Source organism: Protopterus annectens, chromosome 3.part0, assembly GCF_019279795.1.
Source record: "Protopterus annectens isolate FY-2018-M chromosome 3.part0, PAN1.0, whole genome shotgun sequence".
In the NCBI taxonomy this organism is placed as follows: Eukaryota; Metazoa; Chordata; order Ceratodontiformes; family Protopteridae; genus Protopterus; species Protopterus annectens.
The window spans coordinates 1,629,163,538-1,629,177,895 of NC_056731.1; the positions used below are offsets into that span (position 1 = coordinate 1,629,163,538).

The 14,358-nt window shown below is 33.9% G+C and overlaps 1 protein-coding gene across 1 annotated transcript in view; it reads left to right on the plus strand.

The window, feature by feature from the left end:
- Positions 1-14,358, plus strand: part of GRHL2 (grainyhead like transcription factor 2) — a 759,972-nt gene that overhangs the window by 173,353 nt on the left and 572,261 nt on the right. Inside the window, exon 6 of the mRNA XM_044065661.1 lies at positions 3,821-3,977. Within this exon, the coding sequence (XP_043921596.1) occupies positions 3,821-3,977 (157 nt within the window). The remainder of the gene's footprint in view (positions 1-3,820; positions 3,978-14,358) is intronic.

A 14,358-nucleotide genomic window follows, 5' to 3' on the forward strand; every position in this document is an offset into this window, starting at 1 on the left:
TGAATGAGAACACTACTGCACTATTTCTCAATTGCTAATATGCCTCCCCAGTTATTGGCTATCTCCCTCTGTGACTGATATTTTATTTTTTTATTGGGAAATATGTTTAGTTTTTTATTAGTAAGTAGGTTGACATTAAAGCCTTGTATATAGGCTTCTCAAGTTTGTCTCATGAAGACTTTTTGGTTAGGATAAAAGCACTCACAATTTTAGAAATTTAAATAAGCTAATAAGCTAGCTTTCATTAGTGTCACATGGGTATTTTACTCACTTTTAGATTTTTCTGAAGTCAAATCACTGCTTTCAAATGCAGTAAAGTACAGACATAACATATCATAAACACATGTTTTATAACAGGAATAAAACTCACCAATGAGAACACTTACAGAAGCCCCACCCCACCCTTACTAATGTGTGCTAACCATAACCCTACCCTGACACTAATCCCAACCTGACACATTATGTTACTAAAAACCCTTTCCCTAACAGTACTACTATTCAGATAATGCTTGGTCTTAGTTTTGTAGCTGGGGTTACTAACACTGGGCTTTTTAGTTGGAAAGAAGTATTCAGTCTTTTCTGGTTTGCTTTTAGAAGTATTCAGTGTTTAGTGCATTATTTTTTATGTCTTAAGATTTGAGGATCTCTTTTTTTATATATTCAACTTTTTTGTGATATAATCAAAAAAAATTGGCATTTCAGTATTTATATCAATGTTGTCAGAATGAATTGAATCATTCTGTGATGCAAGAGAAAACTGTCATTGAAACTTGTTTTCTTTGTTGTACAGTCTGTATTATAATTGATGTTGTTTGCGTTGTTAATTATGCAATGCAGTAGAAGTTTTCATATTTCTGTATATATCTCAAACATTGCATGAAAGCCTGGGTCTGGATAAGCAAGAGTGGAGCTAATGCTATATATCTAGATTGTTCAGTTTCCAAAGCAGACATTTTTTAAGAAAATTTAGAGAAAAGCCTAAAGATCTATTTTTTACATTATAACATATTGCAGAACTGATATAAAGGGTTTACTATTAAAATGTTGATGTTCAAAACAAATTCCATTTTGAACTTTAAACCATAATGATGAATTCCTGCATACTATTTAGGTCTAAATGTCGAATCTGATGAATGAATATCGACATTCAGATAGAATAGTGAAAGTATTGTCCGCATAGGAGCTAAGGTAAGTCTAGCCCCTACCCTGCAAATTCACTGTTTTGCAGGGGGGGCAAGCACCCCTGTACCCCCCTGCCCCCCACACCCCCTGCTAAATAAATATTCCAACTCCAAGATCGCACTACAGTGAGGAAACGGATGGATTTCCCAGTCCGCATTGTACCACGATTTGTACTCCTAACATCAAGGTTCATATCAGCAAATGTAGAGTGGCATTTGCTGATTCAACTGTCTTGCTCAAGTAATGTTCATCACCATGGAAATCATGTAACTGTATTTCGACATTCCTGTGTTTGCCAAATGTTACTTCAACATTTTGATAGTAAATTGATATAAAGACTTTGAATGTATTCGCTATTATCAATGTAAAGAAGATAAGAAGATTGTTTTGCTGAACAACACTTTTTTTATACCTTCTGAGCATCATTAACTGTTCTCAGAACATTTATATTTGCTTTGTTTTTCTTTATCTTAAAGGACAACAATGGGATTCTATTATTAATTGCTCAGGTTCTTTGTTCTTTATCTCCCTATTTATTGTCCCTGCTATGAATAAACAACACAGCATTTAAAATATTTTAAATTGACTGTTTCTCTCCACTAGTACAGTACCTTACGGTACTGTGGTGTTTTACTTTCAAAAAACTTTTATCCCACCATGAAAAGGTCTCCAATTCATTGATGTCATCAAGGCCACTGAATACAGGTAGCTTTCTGGCCAATTCCGTCCTCAAACTGACATCATCATGACTGTCCTAAAACCTCCCCATTCTGTGATGTCACAGCTCCCTGGTCCTTCTCCTACCCATACAGAAAGTAAAGGCTAGACAAGGAAACAGTACACATGAGTCAAGTCTCCTACTGTGAGCTGTCAATCGCAGCAGGTAATACCTAAAATTACCCTTAGCACTTTGACAGCTAGGGAAGTTAGGTTTAAAGGGGGTTGGAGATGAGTTAAACTAGTATAATTCAGGCTTCACAAAAAACTGCAGTTTAGCCATTCTAAAAAGAAGCAGCAGTAAAAAGCACTTTGAAAGTCGGTTCTGTAGCATTTGCCCTGTTTGTGTTTTAAGTAGTCATTGAACAGAGTGAAATGTTACTTAAAACTAAATGACTGATGACTGAAAGACAGCAGTGTATGCATGTAAAATCAATGCAGTGACAGTAGTTTTAGGAAGAAAGAGGTCTGCATGATGTAACTTTTACAGATGAACACTGCATTGTGGGATACCTAGAGGCAGACTAAACAATCAGAATTACTTCAATATGCCAGACCTCATGAGGTCAGACTCAGAAATTCCATATAAAAATATTTAAAAATCTGTAAATAGTTCCAGAATGGTGTTAAAATGTAGGAAACACCAAGCCATGATGAAAGAAACCAGTTTTTTGAGTCTGTGGATGTGGTTCTCCTTTAATTTGTCAGAAGTGTTCCAAAATCTTAGAATGTAAGTGAGTTACAAGTGAGTTGCAAGAAATCTAACATTCCATAGCTTCTAGTCTACAATGACTTAAAAAATAAATGGGAATGGAATGTAGGCAAATGCCAAAGCCATGCATGTATATGTGTTCTCACATGAAGCAGTAAGTAAGCAAGACATTTACTGCACCTCTGAGTCTGAGTATTACATACTAACAGTATGATGCCATGTTGCACAAATGCAGAGCTACAAAGAATCAGTTGTATAGAAGCACTCATGCACATACATCTGTGATGGTGCTTTAGAACAACTGATGATACAAAAACAAAATATGAAAAAAATCTGGCATGTACTGTATAAATGCACCAATTTTATTGCTATCTTATAATTTCAGCTCTTAGAGTTAAGAATAGGAAAGGAACCACTAATGCTAAATTCCCACTGACTGTCAGAACACTGAAATGAAAGGGTTGACAAAATTGATGCTTTTACAATATGAGCTATAATGCAAATGCAGTCTGTAACCTAAAAGCCATGTGTTTAGGTTGCTATAATCTTGTCTTTATGCAAATAAAGCTTGCTATATATAACAACTCATACGTCTTAATTATCATTTTATAAATGTTATGACTGAATATTGCCCCATTCCAAAGTCAGTGAGCAGCATGTTGTTATGGTATTGTTCTACACAGGTAATTTGGCTTACTGTACTGTCTTATCTATATTGGCAGAACAGTATAGGAGCAGAATACATAGGTGAAGCTTGCTTAGCTCTTGATTAACAGAGATGTTGAAGAAATGTGATTTACATTTATAAGTAAGCAATTCCACCATGATTTTTCTTCTATTTTTCATATCATCCAAAAAATGATGGTCACTGGATTTCCTCAACTTAGCCTATCATATTTTAGCTGCATATCTTATGAAGTTTCACCACCTCAAAACCTGGAAAGATCATTTATATTTACAAATCAATATTTTAGTTCGGTTAAATAAGCAATTAACAACCATTGGCTACCAGAAGTCCTTCGTGCAAGGCTATACATTTACAGCTGTAAAGGTAATGAATACTAGACTGAGCTTATGTTTAGTAAATTTAATTTTTAATAACATTCCATTTTCTAAAATGTCATTATTTATGAGAACTGTGGGAAAATAAATTAAAAACAAACAAATAGTAATGTTAATGCATGGTGTTTCTTCTTTCGTTTTCCACAGAGATACATTTCAATACACATTAGATGCCACCAAATCTCTTCGACAGAAGCAGGGTGAGGGACCAATGACCTATTTAAACAAAGGACAGTTCTATGCTATCACACTGAGTGAAACTGGAACAAATAAATGCCTACGGCATCCCATCAGCAAAGTGAGGGTAGGAAAACTTCTATTAATAATTCAATTTAATGTACAAGATGCACAATCCTTTGTTTCATTTAAGTAAATGCTTTTGAGTACTTTGAGTTATTAGTTTTTTCTTTGTTAGCTTTCTCAGAGCATTTTAAACTAAGCATTGATGGCATGTATGTATTTATGTGTTTGTGTGTGTGTGTGTGTGTGTGTGTGTGTGTGTGTGTGTGTGTGTGTGTGTGTGTGTGTGTGTGTGTGTGTGTATGTGTGCATGCATATACAAATATATATATCTATATATATATATATATATATATATATATATATATATATATATATACGTACATATATAAGGATTCACTTCATAACACTGAAAGCTCAAAACACTGAAACTCAAAACACTGAAACCGAAACACTGAAACTTCAAAATCTTGAAAACTCAAAACACTGAACCTCAAAACACTGAAACACATATCATACATATACTGAGTTTAAACAGCATAAATCATAGCACTTTCCACCAAGTGTAAGCAGGGGGGCAAGCACCCCTGCACCCCCTGCTACTTATGTATATCAACTCCAAGATTGCACATCACTACACTAAATGGGAGGGTGCAGGGGGGCTTGCCAACCTGCTTACACTTGGTGGAAAGTGCTATGATTCATGCTGTTTAAACTCAGTATATGTATGATATGTGCTTTCAGTGTTTTGAGTTTTCAGTGTTTTGAAGTTTCAGTGTTATGGTTTTCTATATTATGAAGTTTTCTCATTTTCAGTGTTTTGAGTTTTCAGTGTTATGAAGTTAATCTCTCTCTCTCTCTATATATATATATATATATATATATATATATATATATGTGTGTGTGTGTGTATATATCAGTGTACTTAAAAACATGTAAACACCCCAAGACATAACCTTGGAGCATCCAACAATAAAACAATGTTTTTTGCAGGGAGCAAGCCCCCCCAAATGACTGCAAGCCAGAATCAGTCATTGAATCTAAAATTACTTAGCTATCCTTCAGAAAGGCTTGTCTCAAATAAATAACCGGTGTCAAAATCATGGTCTGAAACTAAATGCCAAAAAATGCATTATTGTATCCTTTGGAAAGTTGTCTAGCCCAGGGAACTATCACATTGACACCATACCTGTAAGAGTTGACTTACTTGTTCAGGATTTCACTTGTTCAGGAAATTAAGCGGACAGTGACCTAACTTTTGACCAGCATGTGTCTATTGTTGTAAGAAAGTTATTTTATATTGTACAGCTTATAAACAAAGGGATTGTGTCTAGATCTGGAGATGTCATTGCCCACCATTGCTCAGCCCTCATTCGGCCAGTCATTAAATACAACACTCCCTTTGGCAAGTATCTGTCCAGAAACACACAACAACTGAAACACCCACAGAGCCCACAGGGCTGCCCTTTATACTACTAATGGACAGAAGCAGTTCCTAAATGTTTTTTTCATGGCATGTGTCCCCTCAAATTATCTATGGTTTGATCTCAGTGATTCTCATGGTGGGTAATATATAATTATCAACAATGGGATGGATAAGACCAGTCTATGACCAAATGAGATAGGTTGTTTCAAACACAAAAAGGGAAAGTGACTAGGCTTAAATGGCTGCAAGCCTGGTACTTACCTATCAACCTAAAAGTCCTGGTAAAAGTCTTCTTTATTGCTATACTCCTGAACCTTTGACCAGGGCCTTTGCTTTTTAAAACTTTTAATTGATACAGCAGTTCATATGAGTTCTCATTCAGGGAGTATGTTAGCACACTCTGTCTGATTACGTGGTTTAGTTTGTTTGACAGGAAGGTTCTCATGCTTTTATTCTGTATGTGGGTCCAAAATAAGCTTGGGTAATGCATGAAGAAAAATTGTGTTCTTTATTAAAGCTGATATTCTTCACCCTTAGCTTTATTTATGAGATGCAAGTCAGTTTGATTAAACTTAGCTTGACAAACTGTTTTGAGTATGACTTCAATGCACAAACAAATTTGTAACTTTTGCAAATCTGCTTCACTGTCCATTTGAAGGACAGCATACACAGTAGATTAGTGGTATCAGTATGTTCTCACACAGAACCAAAATCAAGTAAAACCAGTAATTAAGAGATGTAAGCAGTGTGGGAGGAACAGTATGGGATGCCAGTGGAAACTACTTGGTGGTTGTACCTGTCTAAAAAAGGAACATCTAGTGGATGACAGAGAGGATTGAAATGCAGCTCATTGGTAGTTGTGTACAGAGTCATAAAGCAAAAGGTTAGAAGAAGAAAGGGTTAAGAAGCTGGACATGGGATGTTTATAGCCATGTGAGGAAGCTTTTGAACAGGGCATTGTCTGAAATTTGAGGAAACAGGCTAGGACAATGCTGGATTATTATAGAGGTCAAAGATGAGAGACAGTAGTGGGTGGGGAGTTAAACTGGGGAGGATTCTGATTTAGGTGAAGTAGAATAGAGGATAGAATGGAAGAAAGGAGTGTAATAATGGCAGATGAGGAGAGCTGGTAGAGGAGGGTTGGAATTGGAGGGTCACCCTCTGCCAGAGACATTACAGTTAGGGCATTTAGCCTACAATGAAGTACTGGCTGTCTGACATATGGGGACAAATGTGGGCCCAGGGTGATAGTATGGAAAGGGGCTTGTGAAGGAATTAATTCCTTAGTGGGGATTGCTTAGGAAGTGTGAGTGTTAGGGGAGGGATAGATTAAATTGGGGAAAGGAGGAATTTGAGGTGGGGAGGTTGAAAGGAGGAGCTTCATGGGGTAGGGGAGGTGATAGGAGATTGTACAAGAATAAGTGGACCCAGGTAGTGGTATTTTCTGATGTTGGGGTTGAGCACAGAGGAACTGTAACTGTTATAGAGGACAACACAAGGTAGGAATAGTATGTAGAGTATGTACAGATGCATTATTAAGCTTTCATTGTATCTAAGAGGGCACTTTATGATAGTTAACTGACAGCTCTGCTATCTGTAGGTAGAAATGGTACATATCTTGTCGTGTTTTCTGAACATTTTAAAATGTATTTGGAGTTTATGAAACACATGAGGATGTCTTGATTGAAGTTGTAGTTGAACTGATGTTAGGATTATTGTGTTATATAGTCTGCAACAGAGCATTTTTGTTGTTTTTTGTGACACTATGTGTGCGCTCAGTGGAGACTGTACATTTATGAAGTTTTGCTTCACAAAATAGTGTTAATAAAAAGTTCATACAAGACAGTGAATAGCAGATCCAGTTTTAATAAAAATTGCATACAAGAAAGTGATAGAGCCAAAAGTCACTCTGGTGATACTCTTCAGTCTGATTTTGTAGTCCAAAGAGTTCCGATCTAGAGGTTGTGTAAATGGTGTTATTATCAAATGGAGTTTGATGTCCGGGGAGAATCAATGACCACATCAGATCTCATTGATGAATCCAAAAACAGGTCTGCTGTATAACCATTTTGATGTAGCCTGTTTTATATTGCCTTACTAATATTGTGGTTATGCTGTTTCAGCACCATAGCTTCTTTACATGCCATGTTATTTATCAGGCAGAACTTATTGATGACTGTGGTTGGTGAATGGTTGTGTCTGTACTGCATGTGGAACTTTTGGAGGTTAGAATACTACAGTAGAAAGAGCTTAATTTGCATAACTCTTAAGGTCCTGTTTGTAGGTTAGTCTGAAAACCATGAGTATAACTGTGCAATAGTGTTTGGGCATCAGGGAGAGTGAAAGAACATCAAAACAGCTTGCTGTAGTATATCCAGGTAGTGGAAAACAGGAGCTTCACTTGGTTAGGGGAAAGTGATAGGAGATGATACAGGAATACACAGTCCCAGCTAGATGTATTTCCTAATGATTGGGGTTGAGCACAGAGGAAGTGTAACAGTTGTAGGGGGCATTGTTTATGTAGCTCTATTATCACTATTTTTGTAACTGTGTTTGTTCAGCACTGTGCCCTTTTCAGATACTGTGTGTGGTATCAGACAGAGGATGGTGACAATTGTCATAGCTGGATGTTTTTCTCGTACTTGTTTTGTGTACAACTATTCTTGACTTATTTAATCACAACTTACATTTTATCTGTGTATTGAAGTGCAAGAGACTTAAATACTCAGACTGTGTTGCTAAATATACATTACTCAAGTGTGTGCACCCTAAGGAGAGTATATTGAGAGATTAGAGAAATAGATTCCCCACACTGAGGCTGCAGTGGGCTCCACTGCAAAACACACTTTTTTCTGAAGTGCTTGCTGATCATGAGAATAGGCGTTGTGGAGTGATCGGCAATGAATTACTAGAAGTGAAGCAAGTGGTGCTGAAGTTACTATAGTAGAAACTAGTTGCATAATTGGGTCTGCACTGCCCAATCATCAGCCTTTGTAAGGTGACTAGAAACTGTTATCATTCCATAATTAGACACAATACCTCATAGTTGATCTTTGTGAAGGAGCACAATTATATTTTCTTTCCAGAGGAAAAAGAAACTGATCTGTTGATTTATGATCAATTGAGTTAAACAGACCTAAATAAATGGGTTAAAAGTAGTTTTACAAACTTGGTAGAGATCCATGCTTTATGGTGATCCCCACCAATTTGCAGATATTGCATTACTTAAGTGCTCATCAGTTCACTGCTCATTAACAAACATCTTCCCCAGCAAGTCCAGACATGAGCTAGATCTAGTCACTTCTGAGTTTATTGTTGGTGGTCTCTTGAAATACAACCTTTTTTTTCCTCAAATTTTTTTTTATTTTTCAAATACATTTGAATGAATTCCATAGTATTTATACATAACATCTTAAATAACTATGTACAGTATTTACACTAGCCTGACACTATAACAGATCTTAATGTATACAGTTACTTTATAAATATGTCCAATCCATTATCAGAGTATCTGATCAATTATTGTATAGTGTCAGTCAATGATAAGACTTTTCCCCAAGGGTTGTTGATAAATGGCTTTGGATAAATTCTTAGTTCTTTAATTTTAATTTCCAATAATGCTGTGGTCTTCAGTAGGCTGTAGAAGTCTTCCAAAGTTGGTATTGTGTTTGTATTCCATCTTCTTGTTATGCACTTCCTTGACATTGCAAGTATAGTCCATACTAGATACGTTTGACCTATTCAAATGAGGTCCTTCACTCACATTTAATAATACAAGAGCTTTAGTTAAATAAAATGATTCATTAAATAAAGCTTTTAGAAAGTTATTAATACCATTCCAAAATGGCTTAATTTTAACACAATCAAAGAAAATGTTGTTCCAATCTACATTGTGTACTTGCTCACATCTCCAACATATTCCTTTAATGGAAGAACTAATTTTACTGATTCTGTCCTGGGTTAAGAATGGTCTATGCAAGCATTTCCAATTAAAAACTTTCCAGTATTGTGTAAATGATGTATATTTTGTCGATAATAAGCTATTTGTTTTAATATCTTCAGTTAACTGTATTGAGTGTCCTTTTGTTATATATTTCCAATATGAGGTCTTGGATGTTGTTTTATAGTTTATCAATATTTTGTAAAATTTTGAAATACTATTTCCCATGTCAAAGTTATTATATATAATTTCGTATATGTATTTCATAAATTTAGGTATTTCGTTAAATGAAGAATTGTTAATTATTGTACTTAAATCTTGTGAATATTACAGAATTCTCTCTAAAGTTAGCCAGTCCTGTTGTGGAATTTTCTATGTTGTTTTTATTACTTGCATATCTAAAACTCTTAGTTCTTTGATACATTGGAACCAACAAACAAATCCTTTCTGTTCCCAGAAATTAATAATTTCTCTATATATTCTGTGTGGAAAGCTCTTTGTGGCTATAAATGATGTTAAAAGATCAAACCAGATTTTTAAATCTATATTTGCATTAATAATTTTCCTAAATGAGTCAATGTAATAATTAATCATACAAATTTTAGTGGGTTTAGTTATGTTATATTGCATACTAATACATATGTGCCATGACAAATTGTTTTTATCTGTTATTTGAAATTTTTTTGTAAATCAAGTTCATTTATTGATATTACAGTTAGTGTGTGTGTGTCTTTCGGCTTTTCCCGGTTAGGGGTCACCACAGTGGAACTCCGGTCCGCTAATGATTGGCAGTTGATTTTTACGTGCCGAGTTGCCAGCCCTGACACACAACCTTCAACAAAGGTATACCCATTCATGCATATCTCCATGCAGAAGATGCTCTAGCTGAGAATCGAACCGGACAGCATCTTACTGTCTGGCGACAACGCTACCGCAGCACCACCACCACGGTCATTGATATTACAGTTAGTAATTACTCTGACTTATCCAAATTACTCTGAAAATTTGAAAGAATTACTAATTGATATTACAGTTAGTAATTCTTTCATATTTTCAGAGTAATTTGGACTTATCCAATCTGAGCTTGTTTTAGATATTGATGCTTTTATATATGTTTCTATATCAGGAACGTTTAATCCTCCTTGTTTCCATGGTCTGATATGATGTATTAAAGCTATTCTATTTATTTTGGGAAACCATAACAATTTTATTAGGCATGAATTTATTTCTTTAAATATATCAATTTCTGGTAACAGTTGTATTGACAAAGCAGTAAAACCATTTTTATTAACTGTAGTCTATCTTCAAATGTTAATATTATTTTGTTCCATTTTTCCACAGAGATTTTAATTGTATTGATAATATTATTGTAGTTTTTTGAGACTAATTCATTATTATCCTTGCATAGCTCAATTCCTAGATATTTTAAGGTAGATTCTTATTTCCCTATGATGTGATCCCCCTTAGTCTGCAGTTCCTTTTTTATTTAAAAATTAAAATTTTGATTTTGATTTATTGAAATGGAGCCCTGAAGTCATGTGAAATTTGTCAATTCATATATCTAATTCTTCAAATATCTCTTTTGTATTAGATAATGTTAGTAGTATGTCATCAGCAAATAGTATTACTTTAGAACTGTATTGTTCATAAACATCTATTACTTTGATTTTTATATTGTTATGAATTGGATCTGCCAATATTTCAATAGCCAGAACAAATAGAATTGGGGACATGGGATATCCTTGTTTAGTGCCTTTTGTTATAAGTATAGATTCAGAAGTAAAAGGACCTAACTTGACATACACTAAATTATTTGTATATATATTCTTTCGGAGATGAACAAAGGATGCAGGAAATTCAAACAGCATTAGAAATTTGAATAAATAGTCCCAATTTAGGGAATCAAAGGTTTTCTCTATATCTAAGCCAATTATTAGTGTTTTTTTTATTTTCTTTATTAACATAATCTATAAGAGAAATTATCCTTTTAATATTGTCGTGTGTGTGTCTATGATATATAAATCCAGTTTGATCATTATTTATTGTTTTGGATAGTGGTATTTCCATTCTGTTAGTTAATATTGTCATAGATATCTTATAGTCATTATTTAATAATGATATAGGTCTATATGAGGTACAGAGTTTTGGGGATTTGTTTTCCTTTAGGATTGGTGTGATTAGCTTGTGACTGAATTTCTAATAGAGTTTTTTTGGAAGAGGGATAGTATCTTTGAAGGAACATTTTTATAAATTTCCATAATTATGCCATCTATACCTTGAGCTTTATTATTTTTATCCTCTTTTATTGTATCTGTAATTTCTTTGGAGGATATGGGTGCTTGCAGATCTAGTTTTAATTTTTCTGGTATTTTTTATATTAAAACATTTTTCATCTAGATTTAATTGATCGATATGTATATTTTCTTTTTGGAAATGTTCCATATAGTGATTTCTATAGGCATCAAGAATGTCACTTATAGAATGTACAAAAAGAAGATGGTGACAACCAATAATTCCCTGTCACAGACAGTCCAATAAGTGTACGAACACCTCTGGTTAAGCACAAAATTTATTCCACTCAGAAAATGAACAGCACATTAGAAACACAAAGACTGGTTAAGCACTTTCACCCATTCGTATAGTGGGCTTCTTCAGAACACCTTCCCTTTGCCATATCTCACGTTATATTTAAAATTTGGCACTAAAATCAACGGATACAATATTGTAACCTTGCATCCGTTTGTAACATACTGACTGTACTAAATATTAGGTACATTAATTTGGATTTAATAATTAACAGTTAACTGAAACCACATATTTTATTGAACAATTTTAACGAATGATATTTATTGATTATTGTATTTGTATTTATATGTATTATTCAATTAAGTTATTAATGTATTTATTATATTAATAGTCAGTTCATATTTATACTTATCTAAGATATTTAGTGTCTTATGCAATATTTATACACAGTTATTTATTCAGCAGTATGAATTATTATTATTCTGCTTGTTCGTAGATAGAATGTAGAGAGACATGGATTTAGTACAATACATCTTCCGTTTTTCATTCAGTCTCTAAATACGCTTACACATGGGTCGAATGTTACAGATAATGTATAATAGTCAGTTGTAATAACCTAGGTTATGGTTAATGAATTGTTATGTTATTCCTTCAGGACTATTCATATTATTAGATTCAATAGTAGATTTTAAAGGAGTTGTATTAGCATAATGGAATACGCATTTATTTATTCATTCCATTATTTAGGTATTTATTTAGGTATTTATTATTTAATTATTTAGTCATTTATGTATTTATTTAGTTAGAGCATACACAGGTTTTGAAGATAATTGTGATGTATTTGATCCGCTTACCTTCATTCAATTTGCTTTGTGATGTTTATAGGACACGATACAAATGTTTAATATGTATCACAAGCTAACTGTTGGAATAGCTTTAAGGGGCGCGTATGTTGCAAACGGATACAAGGTTACAATATTGTATCCGTTGATTTTAGCACCAGATTTTAAATATAATGTGAAATATGGCAAAGGGAAGGTGTTCTGAAGAAGCCCACTGTATGGGTGGGTGAAAGCGCTTAACCAGTCTTTGTGTTTCTAATGTGCTGTTCGTTTTCTGAGTGGAATAAATTTTGTGCTTAACCAGAGGTGTTTGTACACTTATTGGAGTGTCTGTGACAGGGAATTATTGAATGTCACCTATAGCCAAGACATTTGTCCCTTTCTTTTCATGGAAGATACTTTTAATGTTATTAGCTTTTGACTGTATTTTGATTCTTTTGGATAAATTATGTAGATATTTGGGAGAAATGGCCAACATATTAATTTTTAGTTTTTCTGAAGCTAAACTAGTTGCATGTAAAAATTAAAAGAACGAACCAGAAACTCTGTAATGGCACAGTGGAAGCAAGCATAAAGTAAGCCCAATAATAAAACCAAGTATTTAATGAAGCACTTTTCATTATTGTAGATACAATAACTTCATCAGATAACATTTGAAAAATTTTCCAACCCCATTTAAATAAAGTCTTTAGAACATCATATGACATCATTAAGCCAACCAAAAAAGTGCACTTGAGAAAACACAATGCAGAACACAAAATTAAAGAGATAGAAATATAAAAACATTACTGTCGTATGCTGTAATGTAGTTAAATAAAACTTTAGATCTTAAAAATAATCACTACACTACTTTTAGCTCTAATCATTTTAAACGGTTTTAACCAGTTTAACAACTATTTGTCAAAAACAAAATTATACATACAGCCAAGTAATTCATCAACACCGACTGTCATTTTCACTCTCTTTAGATGTTAAAACTAATTTTACCTCCTCAAACTTTTAAGTTTTAACAGGCACAAAATATGAAATGCCTCATTTAGTCCAGAGTTACTAAAGGCATTTAATACTAACTGCAAATATAGTTCTAGCTCTTCAAGTTGTAATGAAACTGGACCTCCTCTTATATCCACTTGTACTTGATCAATTGCTTTAAAAGAAAAAGTGTGCCCTTCACACATTTGAGAGTGTCTAGCCAGGGCATTGTCCATCTTTTCCTATCAATAGTGTACATGTGCTTGTATATTCTGTCACGTAGTCTACGTTCGGTTTTGCCTCCGTAGAACACTGTACATGATTTACACTTAGCCAGGTACACTACAAATCTTGAATTACATGTTAATTTAAGGTTAAGGTAGTACTTCTTATTATTCACTATGAACATCCTTCCTATCTCAATCAATTTACAAAATCTACACATACCACAAGATAACATACTAGCTTTCCTATCCATTTGTTTATGGTGATTACTTTCCAACAAGTTTTTAAGATTACTGCCTCTCCTGAATACTATGTTTGGTGAAATCCCCAGTTTTTCTACCAAGAATTTGTCATTTATTATTAGTTCCCAATTTTTAAAAATAATATGGGTAACTAAAGGACTATCCAAATTGAAAGTGGTAATAAAACTACTCCTATAGTTAAATAAAGATGTTCATCATGTTTCACTGTTGCAGTCATTACTCTTGTGTTATCCTGCTGGCAGGCTACCCGC